The sequence below is a fragment of the Chelonoidis abingdonii genome, chromosome 5 (assembly GCF_003597395.2).
Source record: "Chelonoidis abingdonii isolate Lonesome George chromosome 5, CheloAbing_2.0, whole genome shotgun sequence".
NCBI classification, from domain to species: Eukaryota; Metazoa; Chordata; order Testudines; family Testudinidae; genus Chelonoidis; species Chelonoidis abingdonii.
The window spans coordinates 84,307,416-84,332,563 of record NC_133773.1 but is presented as its reverse complement, the minus strand read 5'-3'; the positions used below and the strand labels follow the sequence as shown (position 1 = coordinate 84,332,563).

General features: G+C 38.7%; 1 protein-coding gene and 1 pseudogene across 1 annotated transcript; both read right to left on the bottom strand.

The window, feature by feature from the left end:
* LOC116835909 (cytochrome P450 4V2-like) overlaps positions 1–25,148 on the bottom strand; it is a 388,896-nt pseudogene that overhangs the window by 278,848 nt on the left and 84,900 nt on the right.
* Positions 1,608–23,208, bottom strand: LOC116835912 (coagulation factor XI-like). The gene is made up of 15 exons (XM_032799186.1): positions 23,186–23,208; positions 22,489–22,547; positions 19,493–19,655; positions 18,392–18,498; positions 16,519–16,678; positions 13,984–14,093; positions 9,723–9,882; positions 8,180–8,289; positions 7,881–8,040; positions 7,660–7,775; positions 7,058–7,226; positions 4,555–4,730; positions 4,003–4,098; positions 2,539–2,678; positions 1,608–1,763 (listed from the first exon to the last, which is right to left on the bottom strand). The coding sequence occupies exons 1-15, from the start codon at positions 23,206–23,208 to the stop codon at positions 1,608–1,610; spliced, it is 1,905 nt and encodes a 634-aa protein (XP_032655077.1).

Here is a 25,148-nt window from a genome sequence, read left to right as displayed (position 1 = left end):
AGGTATTCAACCAAGAGTTCTGAAGGAACTCATACATGAAATTGCAGAACTAACTGTGGTATGTAACTGGTCACTTAAATCAGATTCTGTACCAGATGACTAGAAGATAGCTAATGTACCCCTTCACATAACATAAGAACCAGGGGTCACCCAATTAAATTGATAGGTAGCTGTTTAAAACAAACAAAAGTAGATACTTCTTCACATAATGCACAGTCAGCTTGTGGAACTCACTGTCAGGGGACGTTGTGAAGGCAAAAAATATAACTGGGTTCAAAAAAGGATTAGATAAGTTAATGGAGGATAGGTCAATCAATGCTACTAGCCAGGATGGTCAGGAATGCAACTCCATGCTGTGTGTCTCCCTAAGCCTCTGACTGATGGATGATGGGATTGGATCACTCAATAATTACCCCATTCTGTTCATTCCCTTTGAAGCATCTGGCACTGGTCACTGTCAGAAGACAAGATACTAAGCTAGCTGGACCATTGGTCTGACCCAATATGGTTGTTATTATAAGTTCTGCTTCAACCAGCAATTAGTCTATAAGTGTGGAAGAGAATAAACCCCGGTCAGCACCAATTCAGGAAAAGAGAATGCTACTGTTGTTTTTACCACCCCATTACAAAGTTGAAATCCTATTTCAGATTTCAGTCTTAGAAGCAGCCATTGAGGCAACTTTCTGGCAAAGTTACAGAACATTAAAAAAAGAGATACTAATGTTAAGATGTGTAAATACCCCATTCCCTGAAGGAGCACCAAGAGCTCTGACTAGATTCCCTTCTCATCCTTCATTAAAAAAAAATGTGTTGAAGAAATTAGTCTAAAGTAAATATACAAAACACAATGTAAAAATTTGCTTGTGCAGCATTTAGCTGCTACAGGGATGGCCAGTATAGAAATATCTTTGTATGAAGTTTACTAAACATTTATAGAAATCATGTGCCCTCCTTCCTTGTAATAATCTAAATGTTACTTCAGGAGACTACATATTCCACTAACAATGATTCCCTATCCTATTAACCTCTTCACATCACCAATGGTAAATAGCCATCTCGTCACCAAATAGAGACCATGAAAATCCCAAGAAAGGAGCTGAAAAATGTTTTGATATCGAATCCCAGCCAGAGGCTGATGACTATTGAATCTTGTAGAGGCAGCATCAGCCAAGACTGTCTTGAATTTTTTATGCTTTTTTCTAAACCCAGAATGTATCTGTGTCCATTCACCTCCTTCTTATGCTACAGGCTAGATCCTTCTCTCACTGATGAGAAAGGCAAATCTTGTCACTGATTTCAGTGGGAGAGGGACCAGGTCCAGTAGAACGATTATTAGTATGCATGTGGAAATCAACAGTTTAGAACATAGTCTTTATTATTCCAGATCAGTGACTATAAAACAGGATTTTATTTTTATTACTCTTTTTATTACATACAGTTGTAAATAAGTTCATTCTTGCATTTCTGCCTTACTAAACCTATCTGCTGTGCTTTAGATTAAAGAAGACCACAATTTACCATATTTCAACATGTCACAAAATTGCTTTCAGGATTATTGTTTCATGCCATGATTTAGGTATCCACATATTTTCAACAATTTTCTTAAGTTACATGGTTTTTTCTAGAATCCAGTCTGCATATTCTGCCACTTTTGTATAAACACCTGGTTGCTCTGGGCGAGCGCATCCTTCACCCCAGCTGGTAATGCCCACCACATACCAGATTTCCTCATGTTTGCATGATAATGGCCCACCTGAGTCTCCCTGTATCACAGAAGAAAAAGACAGGACGTGCAAAAGATGGTTTTGGTTAGTACTTCTTTTACAAAGAAGAGCCAGATTCACCACAACATTACTCCCATTTCAGACCATTCCAAATCCATCCATTTCCATAGAATTGCACTGCATAACAGAGGCCCAGATCCACAAAGTTATTAGGTGCTTAATTCCAACTTATTTCAATGGGAGGTAGGCACCTAAATGCCTTTGAAGAGGTGGGCTACAGGAGTTTGTATCAGGCTCACATGTTTCAGGAAAGTTAACTTTTCATTCAGTTAGACAAATTTCCACTTAACACTATCCAGCAGAGTTCCAACCAATATCTACATCTTCTTGTTTAAAGCCTAATGAAATACACATTTGTATTTCTAATTAGGGTTTCCTCTCCTTTATATGCTAGTGAGAGGAAAAAAGATGCCAATTTGCAGGCTTTTATCTTGCGATCTTGATCTTAACATCCCTTTGTCCTCAGCTTTTTGACTAAGGTCAAATGTAACATAAGCTTTCTATCTGGTTTGTTCTCTGTTGGGGAGACCATCTCCTCCCCACCGCTACTGTGCCAAAAAAGCAGGTGCATTATTGTCCCTGCGTGCTAGCTAAAAAGAAATCTTTGACTCACTTATCTATGCTTTTGGCAGATACAAGTGAGAATTTATGTTATAGCCATGTATATATCCATGCACCCATCCACTTCTTAATAGCTGCGGCAAGATTGTACCAGTGATTAGAATGCATGAGTGTGCACTTATCGTCCCATTACCTTACAAGCATCCTTTCCACCTTTTCTATCACCAGCACATATCATCTTGTCGGTTATTCTGTCCTGCTGGTATCTTGTCTGGCATTCTTCATTTGATATTAGAGGAACAGAAGCCTTCTGAAGAATATCTTGCACTTGATCTATAAGCAACACAATACATGGCAAAGATCACAGAAGTGTCAGTTGTATCAAAACAAGGAAAATAAAACTCTAGGAATCCCAACGTAGAGTTATTACAAAGACGGCACACTGAACAAGCCCCACTCAGCATGAACTTGCAAGCGCCATGGGCCAGATTCTGCTCAGATAACGCAGTGTAAATCCAGAGTAATTCCATGGATTGTTGTCTTCTTTGGCAATTTCAACCCAAATTGCATAATTTTTAGCAAAAAATTTACTCCATTTTTTTTAGCTGTATATCAGTGAATTAAAAAAAGGACCTGATTTTTAGTGAGGCCTCAGCCATACCTATATAATTCTGGCAAAGTGCAGCAGCAAGGTTGTCCAATAAGTAGCAAGACCCAGTTCAGAAGGGTTCTTAAAAAAAAAAAAAACTCAAATTTTTTAAATAATTTTTTAAAGGACTACATTCCACAACACAACTCCAGAGGGCCCAGGTTCCTCCAAGTGACCCTTCCTAATGCAACTCCCACTCTCAACTGGAAGCTGGGGAGTTTTCCAAAGGGCTCCCCTACCCAGAATCGTTTGGTAGGAAGAGAAGATCCATCCCTGTCTCTCTGGGTAACTGACAGCTCAGCCAGCCAATCAGCTCTTTTCCCCTCACTCTGGGTTCTACAAGAGCTTCACACCCATCATAATTATGTTCTGAGAGCCACTTATTAAACATATCATCCCTCGCCCTATTTCCTGCCATGATATGGAGGTTTGCTGACTCAATAGGCTAGATTGTGAACCATGTCCTCACAATGGTATGGGGAAATATTCATGTGAATAACTGCTCACTAGGATGAGTAAGGAGTTCGCAATCTAGCCCCATGTAAGAAAATATACTAAAATGTGTAAACATTTGAAGGACCAGGCCCTAAATGTAGAACTGGTATATGGATGCACTATGGAATGGATGGATATCCTATGGACCAACAAATTGGCATCATTTACCTCATTATCACATTCCCATCAGTGTATATGACATATATTTGTGACTTGTCGGGAATTCACTGAGAATACAATGTGAAGTGAAACACCACAAGAAGTAAATTGCACTCTCAGATGTAACATCAGTAAGGCTTCTAGAAGACATATATGTATAAATATAAAGGGTCCTTGTATAGTTTAGGAATAGTCTTATTCATGCACACTCATTCTGGTGGGAGCTCATATAAGTAAAATAGTGAGCAAATGACTGCCTTATATGTAGAGTGAAACCTCAGTTCCTGTTCACAGGTATCAGCATGATATGGTCCTTGAAATATAGGTATTCATGGGTTAAATATTTGTCTGTACCTTGTTCTTTTGTGTAACCCCATCCGATCACCCAGCAGTGGGTATAAATTGTGTTTGTTTCTTCTTTTGATGGCAAGCATATGGGATGTTGTAAATCTAAAATTTAATTAAAAATATGAGTTTAGTCAGAAGAAAGATTTAATTTTAAGGTTTTTTGTATCCCCATTGAAGCCCTGATGCTATTCTTCTCCATAGGCTTCTCCCTGCAGACTGTACAGTGCCCCTATGTTTCTGTCCAAGGTGAACAGGGTGAGTCTCATAAGAACGGCCATACTGGATCAGACCAAAGGTCCATCTAGCCCAGTATCCTGTCTTCCGACAATGGCCAATGCCAGGTGCCCCAGAGGAAATGAACAGAACAGGTAATCATCAAGTGATCCATCCTCTGTTGCCCATTCCCAGATTCTGACTCCCCTCAGAACCCATCAGCTGTATATTCGAGCAATGGAACCCTAGCTTCATGCACAGCAGTGCTGAGAACTACGTTAGGTCACCCTACCAGGCTTCCAAATTTAGAGAAACAATTTTATTATAATGTAATATTCTATGTACCGGTAAAATTCATAGGCTTATCAAGTTTCATTAAGGCGATGTCATATCCAGTTTCTGCAATCACATATTGAGGGTGAACAATAATCTCTTGGACTTTGAAGACAGGTGTATCCTCATTTATTTCTGATAGTTTTAAAATGCCAGCATAAATACGCCAAATGTTGGGATTCTCGAGACTAAAGGAAAAAGACAAACAAGCAATCTCAAGTTCAGAGAATTTCACTATTTTATATTATTTGCAAGTGCCAATGTTTTCAGTTACCCTGGGGTGCACAGAAGCGAGCACTCATGCCATTCTTTCCATTGCTGCATTTTCATAGTGTCAAACTAAAAAGAGATTCAGCTTTTCCCTCTCCTCTGCTTTGCATGTCTCCTGTTCCTCTTCTCATTTATATTCCCATCTTCACATCAGCTTTCTCTCTCCTTTATATTCAGATTATTTCTGGTCCCTTTTAATCTTCTTTCTCTCTCTCCCTTCTGGTCTCTTTTTAGTCTCTTCTCTCCTTATTTTCCTTTCTAAGGGCCTGATCCAACCAACACTGAAGTCAATGTGAGTCTTTTCATTAACTCAATGTGCCATTTTTTATTAGCCAAAATAGAACTGAAAATGTAAAATCCAGTAGATTATATTCAAGGACTTATCTAATATAAAGATGACTCTTACTACTAAAAATTTTGCTGTAAATATAGAGGAGAAAATTTAATTACATAGAGCTATATGAAAAATTCCGGTTCATTTCTCTACATTCAAATTTCATATGAGTGCATGTACTAGTGACTTTGTAGGCAATTATTTGATTTCAGTATTATACTATTAAGTCATTGTTAAAAGTTCAGTAAGTGCATAAATTAAGTAATATAAATTATCTTAAATTGATTTGCTACAGAAAGTTTGTGTGTGAACTGGACAATATCAGTTAACTAATTTTCCATCAACGGAGTAAAGCTATGTTTCTTTTAAGAGAGTGCCCTCTTGTCTTTTAAAACATTGGAAAGATTCTACTCTTGTAAATAAACTTTTGATAACATGCATGTAAAGAGAATCTTTACACTATTGGACTTGTCACTCTGGGCCAGAGTTTGACAACCTTAGGTAAGACTTCTTGCAGAGTAAGGTGCCTGATTTTGAGGTCCCTGTGACTAATGGTGGCCATGTTACTGGACCAATGCTCTCCTTCTTTTGGGCCTGTCACCTGTCATCTCCTTCATGTTCAGCATGGTTCCCACAGCACTGGGGGCAGCATCCAGAGACATCACTTTCATCAGTAACTGACAGGATGAGCTGCTTTTTTAAAATGTAGACGACACAATGAGGCAAAGGGAGCAGCTAAATGTCCGTTGTGTATATCTGATCTCCAAAATATTAATGGCTTCATCTGTACTCACAAACTTGTCAACCATTAAAGGTATGTGTTGTATGTTTCTATGCACTCTAGCATTCAGCACTTGCTGGCTGCACTAAATTCCATGGTAGTTTTACAAATCACTAATAATTAGAACATAAAAATAACTGATTCATACAAAGAAGCTTTAGAAGAGGGACAGGTTATACAATGAGTCACTTAAATTGAAACATTTCAAATGTAAGACCCTAGTAATTATGCTTTAGAGATCAGTTCCAGTGTAAGTCCCTGTTTCCAGGAACTTTTAAACAGAGTAGGGCAGAATCTCTGAGGTGTTCCGGATCCTTGACACTACTCCAGGCAAACAGAATGGAAATTGACCAGATCTTGCCAGCTGTGAGTTCCCCTAGCATGGCAGAGTCCTCAGTTAGCAAAGAGCTAGTTCCTATGTCTCACAGCCAGCATTGGGGGATGTGCTGCGGAGAGAAGAGTGCAGGGATACAGTGCTGCTGTATTCTAGCTATTTTCAACTGGCAACCAGATGATAGGGGCTATAACCAGCTGTCATAGAATAGAACAGATTAGAGCAATCCCAGAGATTAGCATACAGTTCATGTTCAACACTGTATGCAATTATTCAACACTTTATCTGTAGGCAAACTTTTTTAAACATGTCAAAGACACTAATCTCCATTCATGTCCAAGTCTTTGACAAATTTTGTCTTCAACAAAAGCCCTCAGAACACAGCATCCTTTGTGGGGGAAAATAACTTGGTGAAAAATACATTTTTTCACACTCACTGTACAATGGCTACACAAAACTTGACAACATTTTCCAGTGAAATTCACCTTTCAGCTGAAAACAAGCCAGAGAAATTTCAGTCTGTGGGGTTTTAAAAGACATTATAAATTACTGAAAATATTGGTACAGGAAGTGTCTTCTCATACAGGACAATACTTCTGAGCTCCAGTTGTTGTGGAAACCTGAATTTTCTGCTTTAAAAATCTCACTTTTTGATTTCATTAAAATAGTTGTTTCCTCCCTACTCCTCATTTTTACTATTTATATTTATTTTTTGTGACAGACAGGTGTTAACTGAGACCTCACATGATGTCAGAAAGAGCTTACACTAATTCATTCCTTTATGAGTAGTACTCACTTCTCAATGCAATGTGCAGCTGTTAGAATCCACTGATTGCTGATAATTGATCCTCCACAGAGATGTCTCTGAGTAGATAACTTGACTTGCAAGGTCACTTGCCATGGCCATTCACCACGGACAGAATCCGTCCCTCCGACAACTTTTACTTTAGATAGTGGCATACACCCTATGGAAAGAATTAAAAGCTGTATAGCTTTATTTAGCAGTTTGCATCCCAAAAGATCTGAAAGTGTTCTGCAAACAATATATGAACTATATGTTGGAAACATTTCACCCACCAGTGGAATTTCAGCCACGTCTGGAGCATGAGCTAAATACTAAGAGGAAGAGAGAGACCTACTAAATTCTGATTCCTTTATGAGTATGATCTCAGTGTAAATCTATTGTTTTAACACTGTGCACATTATTTACCATTAGATTTTGCCACTCTTGGTCTTGTGGAATAACACCTTATGGGACTATTCATGGAAAAAGATACCATTTATGTGAATAATTGTGGTAATTAGGTTTACTCATATTGATGTCAATGGAGCTATACACCATAGTGGAATTTTGTCCATTAACTTTGCACAGCTTTAGTAAGTGAAACTTTTGCTTACCAGTGCTGGCTTTTCTTTTACACAATCTTAATGTGTAGCCAGAGATCCTTCCTTTCTCATACACTATTCCAGTTGGAGATCCATCTGAGGACATTCTCAAGGAGCATTTGCATTTACTGTAGATCAAATGAATATACAGATTAAATTATAATTTTTTACCTAATATACTTGCTGTTTGACTTCTTCAGCAAACTTTAAAACATTACAAAAAATTATCTTACCTTTCTTTGTTGCATGATTCTTGGAGTGGAAAATAAGTAAAAAACTGGCAGCGGACTTTTTCTGTGCAAACTTGCTGACAAACTTTGTGTCCTTTAACATAGGTAACATTCAATTCATCTCCCAAAAAGTTTGTGTCCGTGTAAGTGCGGGAATGGCAGGCTGTAAGGCATTAACATTGCATATGTCAACAAAGCAACATGTTCCTTGCACTGTGTTCCATTCTCAGACTAATTTTCTATTGCTTATTAAAATTAACCATTGAAATTGATGTGGGTTTTTATTGTAATGCATGCTTTACCAGGAAAAGATCTTCTGCAGTTTAGAAGACTAAAACCGGACATAGCATTTGCCCTTTCTACACGTGCATGTGGTACCCCAGTTCTCGAGGCCTTAAGGAAACAAAGATTTCTAAAAGAAAAATTAAAAATACTATTAAGTCACTGAACATGGCCTAACACTGATCTCCCAAACTAAACGCCCCCCCCCCAGTATAAATCAAACTATAAATTGCACAATCTGGCTCTAGGGTAATTAGACATTGTGTAAATTGGCATAGCACAGCATTGTACCAGCTGAGGATCTGGCCTATTATTACCAAAGCTTTGAAAAGCAGCAGCGCTTCCAAGTCCTAGCAAGTGAAGCTCCTTTTTTATCTGTATTGTTTTACATTTCTGCAAAAATAATTCCATATAAAAAGACATTAAGAGAATGCTACGGTTCCATGGTTCAACATCAAAGGTGCTAGATATAAATGTGTATGGTAGTATTTTTGTGAAATGCCATGCGGTTATGCTATTAAAAACTGCATGGTAATAATGATTATGCAAAAGGGGTGAGTTTAGGTTCTGCACAGCCTTAGCTTTGCAAGGAAAGAGGAGATTATTTACCTGTAACTGGAGGTTCTTTGAGATGTGTGGTCCCTATCTGTATTCCAGTGAGGGTTATGCACATATGCCATGCGCCCAGAGTCAGAGCTTTCCAAAGTAGTTTTGCCCGTCGGTCTGCACGTGCACCCTTGAAATGGCAACCTCAATCATAGGCATTGACTCTGTGGGTGCTCTGCTCCAGAGCACCCACGGGAAAAAATAGTGGGCTCTCACCACCACCAGTGGCCCCGCCAATCAGTGCTGCCCCCTCCTCCTCCCTCCAGCACCTCCTGCCCACTGGCGGCCCTGCTGATCAGCTCTTCCTTCCAGTGCCTTCCACACACCATGATCAGCTGCTCAGTGTCAGGGGCAGGAAGAGGCAGGCATGGGGGGGCTTGGAAGGAGGGGTGAAGTGCAGGCAGGGCCTCGGGCAAAGCTAGGGTCAAGCACCCCCCAAGAACTGAGGAAGTTGGTGCTTATGACCTCAACATTCTTGTCACATAAGACTTTATGGGTATGTCTACACAACCCACAGCAGCAATTTGCCCAGCCTGTACTTACAGATTCAGGCTAGCCGGGCTTGTACTAGTGCTCTATAAATAGCTGTGTAGACAGTGCTTTGAAGTTGTGGCTCAGGCTGGAGCTTGGGCTAAGGATTCATCTTTATTTAGGAGAATTGGATGTTTATTCCCCCTTTGATATGTATTTTCTGATTAACTTTTATGGTACATGCCTCTAGATATGCAATTTCAATAATAGCCCCCTGTGCACATCGGAGGAAAAAAATTGGCCCTTTGAGAGATTAAATGTCCCTTTTGATACCATACATATATGAATAAAACATTTGTAAAGCTGTACTTTAGTGAGTATTTCCACAGCTATATTAATAGAACTTTTATTGTTTGTTATTTAAAATGGACATAAGTATTTTTAATATTTCTAATTAGAATTTTAAAAATTAACTGTCATATTCACCTTTGTGTTTCTACTTCCCATTCCCTGGTCAAAAAGGTAAAGAATAAGCAGTTTGGATAATAAGTACAAATCGTTCGACAAACAAAGCTATCAGGAGTGAAAACACTTGTAAGATCAATTCCTGAAAATGTTGTTTCTTGAAAAATGTCCATACGACAATCTGTATAAAAGAAGGGGAAAAAAATCTAAACTCTAGTAATTACTGATATCAGAAAACTGAGATGCATTTATATACAAATCTTGTTAGTTTTCCTCTCTGTTTGAAGGATAGCATAAGATTTTAATAAGAAATCATATTTTTATGAACATCTTAAAAAAAGATCTCTCTTTGTGCTCCTTCATTCCTTCTTTCTTTTCTCATTTATTTCAAGAAGCAAAAGGAAAAAAACAAATATTTTCAGGGCTGTCAATTAATTGCACTTAACTCATGCGATTAACTCAAAAAAAATAATCATGATTAATCACACATAACAATAGAATACCAATTGAAATGTATTAAATATTTTGGATGTTTTTCTACATTTTCAATATTGATTTCAATTACAACACAGAATACAGAATGCACGGTGCTCACTTTATATTATTCTTTTCATTACAAATATATGCACTGTAAAAATGATAAAATAGTCTTTCAATTCACCTCATACAAGTACTGAAATGCGATCTCTTAATTGTGAAAGTGTAACTTACAAATTCAGATTTTTTTTTGTTCATAACTGCATTCAAAAACAAAACAGTGTTAAACTTTTAGAGCCTACAAGTCCACTCAGTCCTACTACTTATTCTGCCAATCGCTAAAAGAAACAAGTTTGTTTACATTGACGGGAGATACTGCTGCCCGCTTCTTACTTACAAAGTCACCTGAAAGTGAGAATAGACATTCACATGGCACTTTTGTAACCAGCGTTGCAAAGTATTTACATGCCAGATATGCTAAACATTTGTATGCCCCTTCATGCTTCACCCCACATTTCAGATGACATGCTTTCATGCTGATGATGCTCGTTAAAAAAATAATGCATCAATTAAATTTGTGACTGTACTTCTTGGGGGGAGAATTGTGTCTCCTGCTCTGTTTTACCTGCATTCTGCACACATTTCATGTTATAGCAGACTCAGATGATGACCCAGCACGTGTTAGTTTTAAGAACATTTTCACAGCAGATTTGACAAAATGCAAAGAAGGTACCGATACGAGATTTCTAAAAATAGCTACAGCATTCGACACAAGGTTTAAGAATCTGAAGTGCCATCCAAAATCCAAGAGGGATGAGGTGTGGAGTATGCTTTTAAAAGTCTTAAAAGAGCAAGACTCTGATACAGAAACTGCAGAATCCAAACCACCAAAAAAGAAAATCACCCTTCTGCTGGTGGCATCTGACTCAGATGATGAAAATGACCATGCGTCAGTCCGCACTGCTTTGGATCTTTATCAAGCAGACCCCATCATCAGCATGGAAGCATGTCTTCTGGAATGGTGGTTGAAGCATAAATATCTTGCAACGCCAGCTACAACGGAGCCATGTGAATGCCTTTTCTCACTTTCAGGTGACATTGTAAACAAGAAGCAGGCTGCATTATCTCCTGCAAATTGTAACCAACTTTGTTTGTCTGCGTGATTGGCTGACTGTAGTGGGGTGATCACCCGCTCCTGCCTTATAAGGCTTAAAACAGCCCAGGGAGAGGGCTGTGGCAGGGAAGGAAAATCTAGGCTGATTGGGGGAAGCAGACACAGCTGGGGCCATGCCTCAATCAGGCCACAGATGGCCCTATAAGAAAGCTGAGGACCAGAGGCTGACAGACTCTCTCTAATGTTGAGAGGGAGGGACTTGGCTGCAGGGAGCTGAGAAAGGTACCTTGTGTGGGCTTGGGGAAGGCCAAGGGAGCTGGGGAGCTCTGGTGGGAAACCCCCCCAGGCTGTGGCCTAGTGGAAGGTCAATTAGGTACTGGGGTTGCAGGGGGCAGCCCATGGGTAGGCAGAGGCAGCAAGTCCAAACCCCCCTTGCCTATGGTGAGTGGCTTTTTACACTGCAGTGAGCAGGGGCTAGATAATGAGTAGCCCATGACTGAGGCAACATGGGGATAGAGGGTTGGGGGTTCCCCTGGGTGGGGAGACCTTGAGTTTGCAGGGATATTGCCAGGGGGCAGCACCCCAAAGACAAGGGACACTGGGTCCTGGGAGGGACATGGGAGCCAGTGGCAGTGAGACATTAGCCTGCAGAGGGTGCTCTGGAGGCTGGAAATGCTAATTCCCTGAGATGACCAGCAGGAGGTGCCACAGGGGTGAGTCCCGCACATTTACACTGACCAAGAAGTAGGACTGAGTGGATTTGTAGACTCTAAAGTTTTACATCGCTTTATTTTTGAATGCAGTTTTTTTAGTACATAATTCCACATTTGTAAGTTAAACTTTCATGATAAAGAGATTGCACTGCAGTACTTGTATGAGGTGAATTTAAAAAAAGTTTTTTACAGTGCAAATATTTATAATAAAAAATAAATATTAAGTGAGCACTACACACTTTGTATTCTGTGCTGTAACTGAAATTAATATATTTGAAAATGTAGTGAACATCCAAAATATTTAAAATAAATGGTATTTTATTGTTTAACAGTGCGATTAATCATGTGATTATCACAATTTTTTTTATCACACAATTATTCACGATTAATGTTTTTAATCACTTGACAGCCCTAATATTTTTCAAATGTATTTAGCAGTTTGATTTCACGACATTTGTGATAGCTACTTGTGACATCACAATTACTGTAACTCATGCAATTCTTTTAATAAGATTTCAAATTGGTCTCAATTTTTTATCATACTTAAATACATTATATTGCCATATATTTTAGCCTCCCATCTATGATGACTAAAACCAGTGAGTGTGAATTCACTAAATGTTAATGGAATTTCTTCTATATACATGTCTGTGTCTATCTAATATAAACTAAAACTGGACAATGTGAAAAGGCATTCCTTAGTTTTTACTGCTTTACGGCTGGTATGGGCACTGATACGACTTATCATCTCTTATTCACACCCCATTCCATTTCCTCTTCATTATCTTCTACACTTTAGTGAGCAGGTGTCATCACTGATAATATTAATATTAGATTACACTATTTTTGAGATTGTTTCCAGATAATATTTCTATAATGGGACTAGCAGAGTCTGATAAGACACTCTAATGCAGAAAAAGACAAATAACAGAAAGATCAAGAAATACAAAATGGTGTTACAATTATGGGAAGAGATTCCTAGTGAAGGACGTTCTATGTCCTGTGTTATACAGGAGAGATGATCACAGATCTCTTCTGGCCTTGGAGTCTATGAATCTGTGAACTAAGATAACGCATGAAGAAGAAAAATGTCACAACTAAGATAGAAGAATGCCAGACAATATGAGGAGGATGAGAGAGATAAGAAAAGGATGAAGCAGGATGTTACAGTTAAGTACAGGAGGGAATAATACCCAGAATTTGAGCCTGCAGTCCAGAGAATTTTGCCTGGACGGTAGGAACAGGCTCAAATCATACATTAGGCTTAGCAACAGGATTTCCACATTTTACAGAGAACTTATTCTCTGATCAGTTTTATGTTTGCTTTAAAGATCTTCAAGAACTAGTCTATACTTCCCCACTACATCAGCACAGCTGCACCTCTGTAGCACATCTGGTGAAGATGTGCTATGCCGATGGGAGAGTGCTCTTCCATTAGCATATTTACTCCACCTCAGTGAGAGGCAGAAGTTATGTCGGGAGTGAGCAGCTCCTGTCTACATAACATGGTGTGGACATCGCTTTAAATCAATACAACTTGAATCGCTCAGGGGGTAGCTTTTTCACACCCTTGAGTGACATAAGTTCCATTGACTTAAGTGATAGTGTAGCCAAGCCCCAAGTGTATACACTGTACATAATTTGAAGCAGCAAACTTTATTCTATTCCTCATCTTCTGATTTTGATGGAATTTTAACTTACAGTTTTTGTATCTATGAAACAAAGGTAAAGCACAAAAACAAAATTTTGAGATCTTCATCTCCAAAGGCATTTTCCATAGCAATGATAAGAAAGAGAAGTTAAAGTCAGATCCTGTAATTTGAAGTTTACTGCTGGCTACAGGTTCCAAAAAAGGAATGAGTTGATACTACTGTCTTTTTACATCATGCATATAACACTTCTACACATGAGGTCTGTATAGAATACCTTGTTCCATTTGCTTTCAATCTAAGTTAAATCAATAGATGTAAATAGTTACCTGTTTGAGAACGTTGGCAGGGTTTTAATGAAAATCCAGATACAACATTATCAAGCAGTCTTATACTGGTTGGTGTTCCCATCCTGCTAGTTTTCAAGAAGCATTTGTTACTGAATTGGGGGGAAAAATGTATTTAGTAAGACAACAAACCAGATTCTTTGATCCAAGAAGTCAACTTTGTGCTACTCAAGTGGACTTAAACTTGGCAGAAATGGCCATCGGAGAATTCTCCCTAAGCAAGGTAGCTCTCTGCTCTTGCACCAGCACTACTTGCCAGCCACGGTACCCAGGGTAGAACAGGCAGTGAGGAGTTTGGCAGAGCAGAGTCTCCCATGCAACAACTGATTAGCTGAACCCTGTTTAGCTTGTTAGATCTGACAGGATCACAGCACAAACACAGTATAACTACTAATCATGTAACTTCTCAGGTCCCAGCTCATGGTACCCTGTTTTCTAATCACTTCCTAGAGCACTAACCAGATCTTTGTGGGGTAGGCCTGTGAAACAGTGTTTTACTCCAGTCCTCAGCAGTAAGTGATCCCTATTCATCCTGATTCACCACTGTGCACTGAGCCTTCCCTGGGATTTTTGGGCAGCATAAGAGGATTCTTTGTGGTGCATTTTACATTAAATGTATGGGAAGGAGAGCAAGAATATTCAGCCAAATACGGGGAAAGAAGTGGAGCCCAGATACCTGGTCATAATTGTCACCATTTTAAAAGTTTGCAAAGGACTTTGAGCCTAATAAATAGGGAAATTGAGAGCTACAGACCCACAGCTACTGCAGGATTTGGGGTGCATTGGGAAACAGTAGCACTTTATATAGTAGCATTTTACAAGCAAGAACTAATTGAACAGCTCAATATTCCTGTTAGCAGAAAATTATTATTGTCTCTAAGTATCTGGTATAATATTGCCTTAAAAATGTAGGTTGGCAAATGAACACACTGACATATTGTGTTGAGGAATGAAAGTAATAAAATGTTATATTTAAAAGGTCCAACTTTCATGTAAATTTTTTCAAAAAAATATGCGATGGGACAGAAAAATACAGAAGATATTTACTAATAATGCAATTTGATTATTAGTAATTATTTTTATTATAGTAGTGTCTGTGACAAACATAGCAATTTCCTGCGATATCCTTGGAAAAACCTTATTGTATTAAATGCAAAGTTTACGTATTTTTGTGGGCCAGGATCGTATGTAACCTTTCTAGAAGAGAGATGTGATATGAGGCTTGGGAGTTCAGAGGATTATATTGAAATTGTGCCAGACAAAAAAATGGATTTTTGGATAAATAACCTGAGTTTAAAGTGACCTGGAGCCTTCCTTCTGATTCAGAAAATGGATAGGACCTTTTGTCCAAGGGGGACCCCAACCCTTGCATCAAGGTTGGATGGACTTGGTCTTCTAGGACCCTGTAAAACTAATGGGTGACCTCTGGTAAGCTTTTTAGCATGTGTGTAAGTTCTTTTATGATTTTTAATATGTTTTTTGTAATGCTTTAACCTTACAAACAAATGTGCTAGCTTAGAAAAAAGCTGTGTAATAACTTGTAACTGCTGGCAATTACTCTGTTCATAGCCTCTGGAGAGGAAGCAAAGTACAGACATTGGTTTGCTTAAGCAGTCTGGCTTGCTGGGAATATCACAGTGTAGGAATGGAACTGGACAGCCAAGAACAGGAACTTATTGTGCTGTTCAAATATAGAGTAATAGGATAGGAATAGAATATTTATCAAAGTTTTCTGTAGCGCATCAGAAACTGTATTATTATAATTGAAATTTAATTTACATTTTTAAATATGCCAGCAAAGAAAAAATAACAAACTTTAATCATAGTAACACTAATGGCAATAATATAGTAGTAATCAATAATAATTTTAAAATTCATCATAGGTTCCTGATCTTGCACTGAGCTGAATGCATGTGGATCCCTGAGGTCAGTAGGACACTGTTCAGGTGCTGTGCAGATGGAGCTTAGTGAAGGATCAGGGACATAGCTTCCTCAATTGCTTTTTCTATTAAATAAAACAAAATACTCTAGTAATAACCTTAGAATTTAACAATATCCTCATTTTAACAACAACAATTACACCTCTCTCTGATCTAGCATTTGTCATCTAGAGATCTCAGAGTACTTTACAAGGGAATGAAGTATCATTATCCCCATTTCACAGATGGGAACACTGAAAAAGAGGGGTGGAAATAACTTGTAATTAACTAGAGAATGATAGCCAATATCGTGAAATCTTTACATCTCCCCTGCATTTTAGACTCTCCAGTACTGTAATACCAAGCTTGCCTTTGCACCCAGGAATAAATCCAAGTAAAGCCACTACAGACCTTTTTCTACCAATAAGTCTAGACCTGATTTGAATAGGGAAAAAGATATTTGTGATTAATTTCTACATTTCAAAGAGAACAATGCAATGTAAATGCTATTTCCTTAGCTTCTCTTTTCTTAAATTTTGCCTATAAATTACAGTGCTAACCCATACTGCTGTTCAGTTAGAGTCAAAATGTTATTTACCGAAAATCTGCACTGTGAAATGCTTCTGAAGCATACGTAAAAAAATAACAGTTGTCGTCATTGGTGCATCTCTCTTGACACTGTTCATAGTTGTCAGCAGTAGTTATGTTATAATTTGTCCCTTGCATATCCAGTCCTGTATGGACTTCCATGCTGCAAGCTGGGGAATATAAACAAACTACTATTCTGAATACATTCTATTTTAGAAGTGCCAAAGATACAGCAGTTCACATGAAGCAACCTTACTCACTTGATTCTGCAGCTCTTATACACTTGAGTAGCACCTTTTTTTGTACATAGCCCCATTCATAACACTGGGATTGCAAAGTCAGGTGCTACTTGATACAAGTAAGAGTGACAGAATCTAGTCTTAAAGATGCATCTGTGTCTTTGCAAGAGGAGAGAGCTGAGGACAGTCAGATCACTGAGTCACCATGATGGGATTTCAGCCATGTGGCAGCTCACATTGATACATCAGAGTTTGTCTTTCTACTTTCAAAATTCAAAAAGCATAAATCAGCACTTTTAACAGGAAAATTTTGTCCTCAGACACAATAGCCAACTCCCGTTGGAGTCCATCAGAGTTGTTCACATGCATCCAAAGGGAAAATTTGGACCAAAGAAATTGAAATAAATCTTTCTCCCCCCCACCCTCCCCCATAGATGGAGGCTTTACTTTTTACATTTTGGGGCACCAGGTTGTATTCACCCAGCACATTTGTCAGCTAGCCAGAGCTGTTTCCTTATCATGAATGCAAAGGGCCAGATTCTGATTTGAACTACACTAGTCTGATTCCAGAATAACTCCAGAGGCATTAATTAGAATGAACAGCAGGAAAAATGTCCTTATAGCAAGACCTATTAGACTGGGCAAAAGCAATTTAGAATTATGAATATGAGTTAAATAACTCTGGCATCAGTACATAATTCAACAAAAAAGGATTTCAAGATAGTAGTGAGTGCTCTGTCAGATGAGTGCCTGTAAGAGGTGAGATGCTGAATTTTGAATAAGCTGCAGTCTAGTGGTATATAATAGGCCACATTTAACCTTGATGTAAACAGGCATCTCTCCAATGAAGAAAATAGAGTTGTGTGCACATATGCCAGGCTTTGCTTGGCCCAATATCAGCAAGGGGTTCCTAAAAGAAATAACTGCAAAAAATATAATCTTGCATGTGCAGTGAAAGCATTTATCAATCATGCAAAATCTGTTTTGCTGAGCACTAGTCTCAGCTTGGTGACATCTTGATGGCAGTATGAAGAAGTTTTAATAATGGATTTAAAAGATGCATCCTTTGATATGTCTTAGATATGGCACACTGACTTGCAGACTGGGTTAAATATTTAAAGATGAACTCAGTAATGATTTATCAAAGGGCATCATCAAGGTGGGAGCATCACACAGGAATAACAGAGAGCCAATATTGTGTGCTTCTGTTTTGACTGACATATTCTCCATAGAGCTATGGGGCATACATTGCCAAATATCTCATAAGCAACTGGATGGAGTAAAAATGACAGAGTACTCAGATGGAGGAGCAAAATATATTTGAGAATAATCTGGAGAGCTGCAGCATAGAATTGCAGAGTGCTCCGCCTTGTAATTAAACCAAGCGGAAGAATAAGGTTGTACTAATAGAATTTCCTTACTACCCTGTTGCTGGGAATCTAGAAGTCAGGGAGCTGGGATTCAAAAAGAAGCTAAGAAAGGAATTTTCAGTTGTTACTGAAAAGAGTTCCCATGAAGTGATTATCCACCATGGTTATCTTTCTAGTTCATTTTTTAGTTCCATTCTAACTCTTTGAAATATATGTTGTGTGACACACTGTAAAATAGATTCAGTTGCACAGTAGATGAATAACCATATCTTACCCCTGATTTGTCTGTTACATTGTTTTAAGGAATGTCCAGAGACTGCACCTGCCATGCCCACCTTTGGCAATATTTCAGTATCACTGTCTTTCAAGAAGCAGGTAAACCTGTATTTAAAAAGCAGTGTTAGGTCAAATTAACCTACAAAGCCCAAACGCATGGAAAATAGATTGTGTTCATTGTAGGGTGACCAGATATCCCAATTTTATAGGGACAGTCCTGATTTTTGGGTCGTTTTCATATATAGGCTCCTATTACTCCCTCGCCCCCATCCCAATTTTTCACACTGGCTGTCTGGTCACCCTAGTTCAGTGTTTCTATTCACAAAGAGAAACATGTGCTTTCAGGGCCAGCGCCTCAGCATCACTTTAGCCCCTTCTGGTGCAAGAAGAATTAAAACTGCCTTAAGGCAGCAGTTATGGAGTCCCCTAACCTAGCCCTTCCTGACCCCTTCCAGCATAAGGGGTGTTCTGGGGTAAGGAAATCTAGGCATTCCCAAATTCCCCAGCGTCATTATATCTAGGCACCAAATGCTTGCAGATTTAAAATATTAGGGCTGGATCATGCCGTGTAGTCCATGCTCCATTTTTGGCAGCACTTACTAATTCTTGTGGGGACTCCAGGAGGCCATGTGGCTCAGGGAGGCAAAATACCTCTAGAATATTCTGTGTGGGGTCTAACCATAATCCTTTGTTATATCCCTAGGTGTGAGGCACGCCCCAATGCAAGGGACGCATGCTGGGTTAGCTATGGGAAGGGAGTATCTAAAGAAGATCTAGACATTAAAATGAGTAGTCCTTTAACAACACACAGCAGATCTGAAGGAGTGCACAAGTGGTTTCCTTTCCTGAAGGGGAAGTTCAGCTTCCCAAGGTCTGGGAAATGCTGCTTTAGATGATCATTTCTAAAGAAATGTGAGTGTTACCCAAAGCAACCTGCTCTTCTACTGTGAGAGCCACCACTGTGTTCTTTCTTTAAGCACATTTCAGCATTTCCTAAGTAATAATATTACATCGATGGAGTGGTGCTGAGTGCCTAAAATACATTTCGCATCCATAACACAGAAAAATCTGCTTCTGTTACAGAGACGTGGTATGTTACCTTTTGGCAGGGTCTTTAGTCCATGTTGCTGGAAAGTAGGTGAACAACAGACACCTAGGATGGTAAGTACACACTATTCGACAGTAATCAAGGTTTGGTGTGAAAACTGTAGACACGTCTCCTCCTTTGAAGTACGTATTTTCATAGATCTGAGTTATACATTCTGATATAGAATAGTGAAATGCATTAGTTTGTGTAAGCGAAGGTGGTAAATATCACAATATGTTGACCATATTGGTCTAGGACTAAGGCAGGGTCCCGGAGCCAGATTCACATGTGGTGGAAATCTGCATAACTCCAGTGCACTCCAACTTTTGATGGACCCTCTATTTCCTCTTAATCCATCCAGGATCTAGCTTTACCTGCTTTATACCAAGGAACGAAACACTCTCTAAACACAAAACTAAATACTGAACTTGAAGTGAAGTGAAAAAGTAAAAGTTTAGGAACTGTAGAGAACCTAAAGAGCAATAATATAATCTCAAATTTACAGGCACACATCATCAAGCATGTATTAACTCTCCTACAGCAAAACACATACACATAGCTTGTATGTGTGAATAATAGAATAAAGGCTGTAGTGATCTGTTCATATGTTTCAAAGAAGGGGTAGGTGCTAAATCTGAGGGCAGATCTACACTACTGCTTAAGTCTAACTTACTTCACTGGGGGTGTGAAAAAAACACAGCCCTGTGCAATGCAAGTTAGATTGACCTAAGCGCTGTCTAAACTGGCGCTAGGTTGGCAGGAAACACTCTCCCACTGACATAGCTTCCGACTCTCATGGAGGTGGAGTAATTATGCTGACAGGAAAGTGCTCTCCCTATCAACATACAGCTTCTTCACCAGAAGCACTACAGCGGTGCAGCTGCACCAATGTCGCACTACTAGCGTAGACCTGCCCTCAGTTTTAAAACACACACAATGCAGGTTTAGCAATGCATACACTATGCTGCTTGTTGTTTTGCCCTCTGGAATGTTAAGAAGTGTTGCTATGTATATCCATGTGTATATATGAGAGTTTTGCTCAGGATGCAGTTCTACTATTAAAAGAAAAAATGGATAAAGGGAAATTATTCTATTCTGTATGGACTGGAAAGAAATTCCAGTGAAATATATTTACTAAATTGATTGCTGTTATTGATTGTTATTTGACAGCCTTCACACTGAATTGAAAACCATGTCCAAAACACTTTAAACAAAAGAAAAAAAATTAAATATATTTAAGTTTAACCCTTTTAAAAATGCTCATCTCAGTTAAATTCTTTAAATCTTAACCCCTTCCAGAACTCTAAAACCTAACATATTAAATGTAGGACGCATTAATACAGATTATTATAAAACATATTTTAGGGGATTAGGTATATCAGTGAAAACACATATTTTAAAGGAATTCAGTCGGTTAGGATCCAAGCTATTTTGGTTTTCACACTTTGTCTAAAAATAAGTGCATCTCTTTGTTTATGCAAAAAAGCATTTTATAAATATAAAATGTGACTATGGTCTCTCGCTTTCTCTCTCTCTGTATGTGTGTATATGTATATGTTTTCTCAAAATATATTATTACTAGAACTTATTTCCATAAGCTTTAATTATGACAGCAAAAGGAATGCCATTTGCTACAATTTGAAACATTTAGCATAGTCAATACATTTTTTAAATAGTACAAATTATCTGATTCAGATGCTCTGTAACTTATTTACCTTTTTGTACAGACTACAGAAGAAGTTAAGAATTTAGTATTCTGATTTTGGAGTGCTCTAATTTAGTAGGGGACATTGCTTGCACAACCTTTTGACAAAGTTCAAAGCTTTTAGTTTTCTAGAGTTTCCACTCCAAATACATTTATTTAAAAATGTTAAATGAATCAGTCAGTCTGTTCTTGTTAAATACTCTATTAGCTAACTCCATCCTGTGTGAAAATAGATAATTCATTAGGAGAAATACCAACTACAGTTTTATGCTTCCTAACTTATTGGCATAGTGCTCATCATGGAAACATGATGGAATGTTTGCCAATCAAGTGAAGTAAATCATTAACATATGCTGACATTGAAAAATGTACACAAGAGTTTTACTTTCCTCTGATTGTTACCTTTCAGCTATTTTAACAGAACCATAATGCACAGTCAGATAAATGGTTTTAGAGTTATTCAGACTTCTTACAATAGAATTTTCCATTTAATAATAGGCAGATGTTAAAGGGATGCTACTAGTATCCTGAACTGTTTCCTCAGCTGTGGGGTTGTTTTTTTTTTTGCTTGTTTGTTTTTTTTAATAAAGCATAATAGTGTCTCCAAAGAAATGTGTAAGACTGAAGCTTTTTAAAAGTATGTTGCTAACTTTTAGGTCAAGTTTGTCTCTTCAATATGGCTGCTTGGCTGAACCATTCTCAAACTGTACCCTTCCTCCTACCTGCTAGCATTGGGGAGTGACCAGGGGAAAGGATACTTGTCTGTGGCTTCCTCACACCATGGAAAGCCACAGCAATCTCCTGCTCCTGCTTTGCAGACCCCTTGACAGCCTGCACAAGTTACAGCAGCTTTACGTTGCTCTAACTTACACTGGGTGACTGGCCAGGAGGAAATTCAGCCCAGGATCATAGGACCAAAAGAGGTGAGTTAGAAGCCCTACCCCCAGGAACTGTGCTACGCACTCTTCAGCTGCAGCAAAGAATCTGGGTCCTAGTATTCTGGGCTAGATATACTTGGTCTGATTCTAATCTCACCTGCACTGGTTCATAATAGTTATACTGGAGTTACTCCTAATTTATATCAGTGTAACAGTGGAATCAGGTCTACTGTACAATCTTTACTAACATGATTTCAAGGGCTATTCAATGGGATTGCTCAATGTGGGGTAAGAGGAGCAGAATCTAGGACCCTCCGTTTGCATGCAAGTATTTAATCTGTCATAAATATGATTCCCCTTACTCTTACTTTTTTTAAAGTTATATTACACTGTGTGCACATTTTAGGAAGTATGCATAAACTTACCACTGTAAACCGAAGTGAATAAGAAAATGAAGTTAAAGGTCTGATAAATCCAAACCATCCTAAAATATAAATACGTCAATGTTTCTTTAGGATATAATTAACATGTGATGCAATTAATCTTAAATAGCAGTAGAGCTACACATTATTGGGTGATTTACATGCAATTTTTCTGTCAGACAGTCATTTAAATAACATGCAAAGTCATAGGATATAATTGGAATGACTGTGCTGGTATATACGATAGCGTGCATTAGCAGCAGAAGTTTCATACAGTGTTTATGACTGCAAAAATGAATTACATTTACAAATATTGGGACAAACTCTGCTCAGCTTTCCAATGGAGTTACCCTGGATTTTCACTTAAATCAAACTGAGAGCCAAACTGGCCTGCTAATTATACATTTCAGTATTACCAATATGACCATCTCCTGCTAGTCATTTATTTCCAAATGGTTTTTAATCTAAACAGCTGCTGGCAATCATGTAGGCATTGCATTCATCCTTACTATTTTAGCAAAACATGAAATCTTACAAAATCTTAAATTCTTCACTTCTAAAAATGTTATGCTGCAAATTTTAGGAGCAGCAAATGAATGTCAGCAATATAACACAGCCCATACCCAGATCAACATGCATTGTGTAGTGGATATTGCCAATCTTTTATTTGATAGCAATTAAAATAATGGAAGTTATTTACCTGAAAGCACAATAGCTGCACATGTGTGAGGAATTTTGACTGGTTGGATAATGTGCGTGCTCTGCTAGGGTAAAAACCAGCACTTCCAATTGTGTTAAATATTTTGCACGCAATGTTTGCCTGACTTGAATATTTACTTTAATGGGTACTCACAATGTCAACATTGTTTCTGTCTTTGGACCAGATCCTTAGCTGGTGTAAAGTGGTAGCACTCCAGTGAAGTCGATGTAGCTACAGCAGTTTACACCTGCTGAGAATCTGTCCCTTTTTTAATAAATGTCTAGTCCCTGTTTTACAATAGTTAAATCTTCTGCTTAGTATGGGGCCCTGCACAAACTAGTGAAGATTTATGTTTAAGGAAATCTTCAGGGCATAGGCAAAAGAGAATCTCCCTTCCTCTGTTCTGTTCTTCCCTCCTTGCCCCCACCCCAGGAATTAGACCTGATCTCTCCTCACTTAAGTATGAATCTTACAATTATATGCGTGATTGTGAAATGGTGACTCGAGCCCAAGTGAGTTACACTAGTGTAAATATGGTGTAATTGAGGAGAGACTCATGTCTGATGTTTCTTTCCTTTTATCACAAATTGTGGTATCACAAGCGGAAACCAGTACCCTTTTCAGTTAGGGGTGCTGCAATCTGTGGCTCAAACATATATTCAAATTCCTAATTTTCAAAAGGCTCTCCATCAACTACTCCACCTGTGTCTCCAAACTCAATTTTCCCTACTGTTTTTTCTCACTTGTTATGCCTCCCAACATCCTCTTTCTTAACCACTTCCTTACTATTGGCTTCTGCATTGGGACCTTTTCATTTCTCTCTGTGGTTGATACTCTACTACAGGAGTAGGCAACCTATGGCACACGAGCCAAAGGTGGTACACGAGCTGATTTTCAGTGGCACTCACCCTGTCCGGGTCCCAGCCGCTGGTCCTGGGGATTTTGCATTTTAATTTAATTTTAAATGAAGCTTCTTAAACATTTTAAAAACCTTATTTACTTTACATACAACAATTGTTTAGTTATATATTATAGACGTATAGGAAGACCTTCTAAAAACATTAAAATGTACTACTGGAATGCAAAACCTTAAATGAAAGTGAATAAATGAAGACTCGGAACACTGCTTCTGAAAGGTTGGCAAGCCCTGGTCTACTACCTCTATGCCCAGTGACTTTCCTTTCCTTCACTAATTTATCCCTGTAATGAGACACATGGCCTTTTACAAACAGACCACAGGTGTGCTGCAGCATTCTGTTTCACCCAAAACAATGGCATTCTGGAGGTTGTATATCCCAGAGGGACCACTGGATTATAGGCTATGGGAAGAAATAGCCTATTATCCCTAGCCTACTCTGTCACAGACTCCCTGTGTGGTCTTGGCTGCCCTAACCTTTGGCTTATAGAATGATTCTTGCTCTTACACTCTGGCCCAATGAATCAGGCAGAGGAGGGATTTGGCCAACAGCCTCCCACATTGTGGATCAGTGGTACCACTTCTTCTGGTTGTGCTTTGTGCAGAACTCAATCCAGTAAGCATGCTCTGAGACACCTACCAGACTGAGGGCCCCCAGGCAAGATAGTTGGGGGAATGCAGAGTTTCAGAATTCAGCTAGGGTTTAGCCATGAGCTATATGCTGGGCATCAGGACTGCGGCAGCACTCTTAACGCTCACCTGCAGAAAATTAAGTATCCAGGGAGTTTAGGCATCTACAGGGTTAGCAGAACCACAGCAGGGGTTTTGAGGAGCTCACTTTTGGATTGAAGTGCCTTACGTAGAAGTTAGGCACCTAAATCCCTTTGTGGACCTAGCCATTTGCCTCTCTGTGCATCAGTCCCCATTCATAAAATGAGACTAACAGTACTTTCCTGCTTCCCAGGGGTGTGTGAGTATAAATAGATCTAAAGATTCTAAGGCACTCCGATACTATTGTAATAGAAGTCATAAAAGTACCATAGTTAA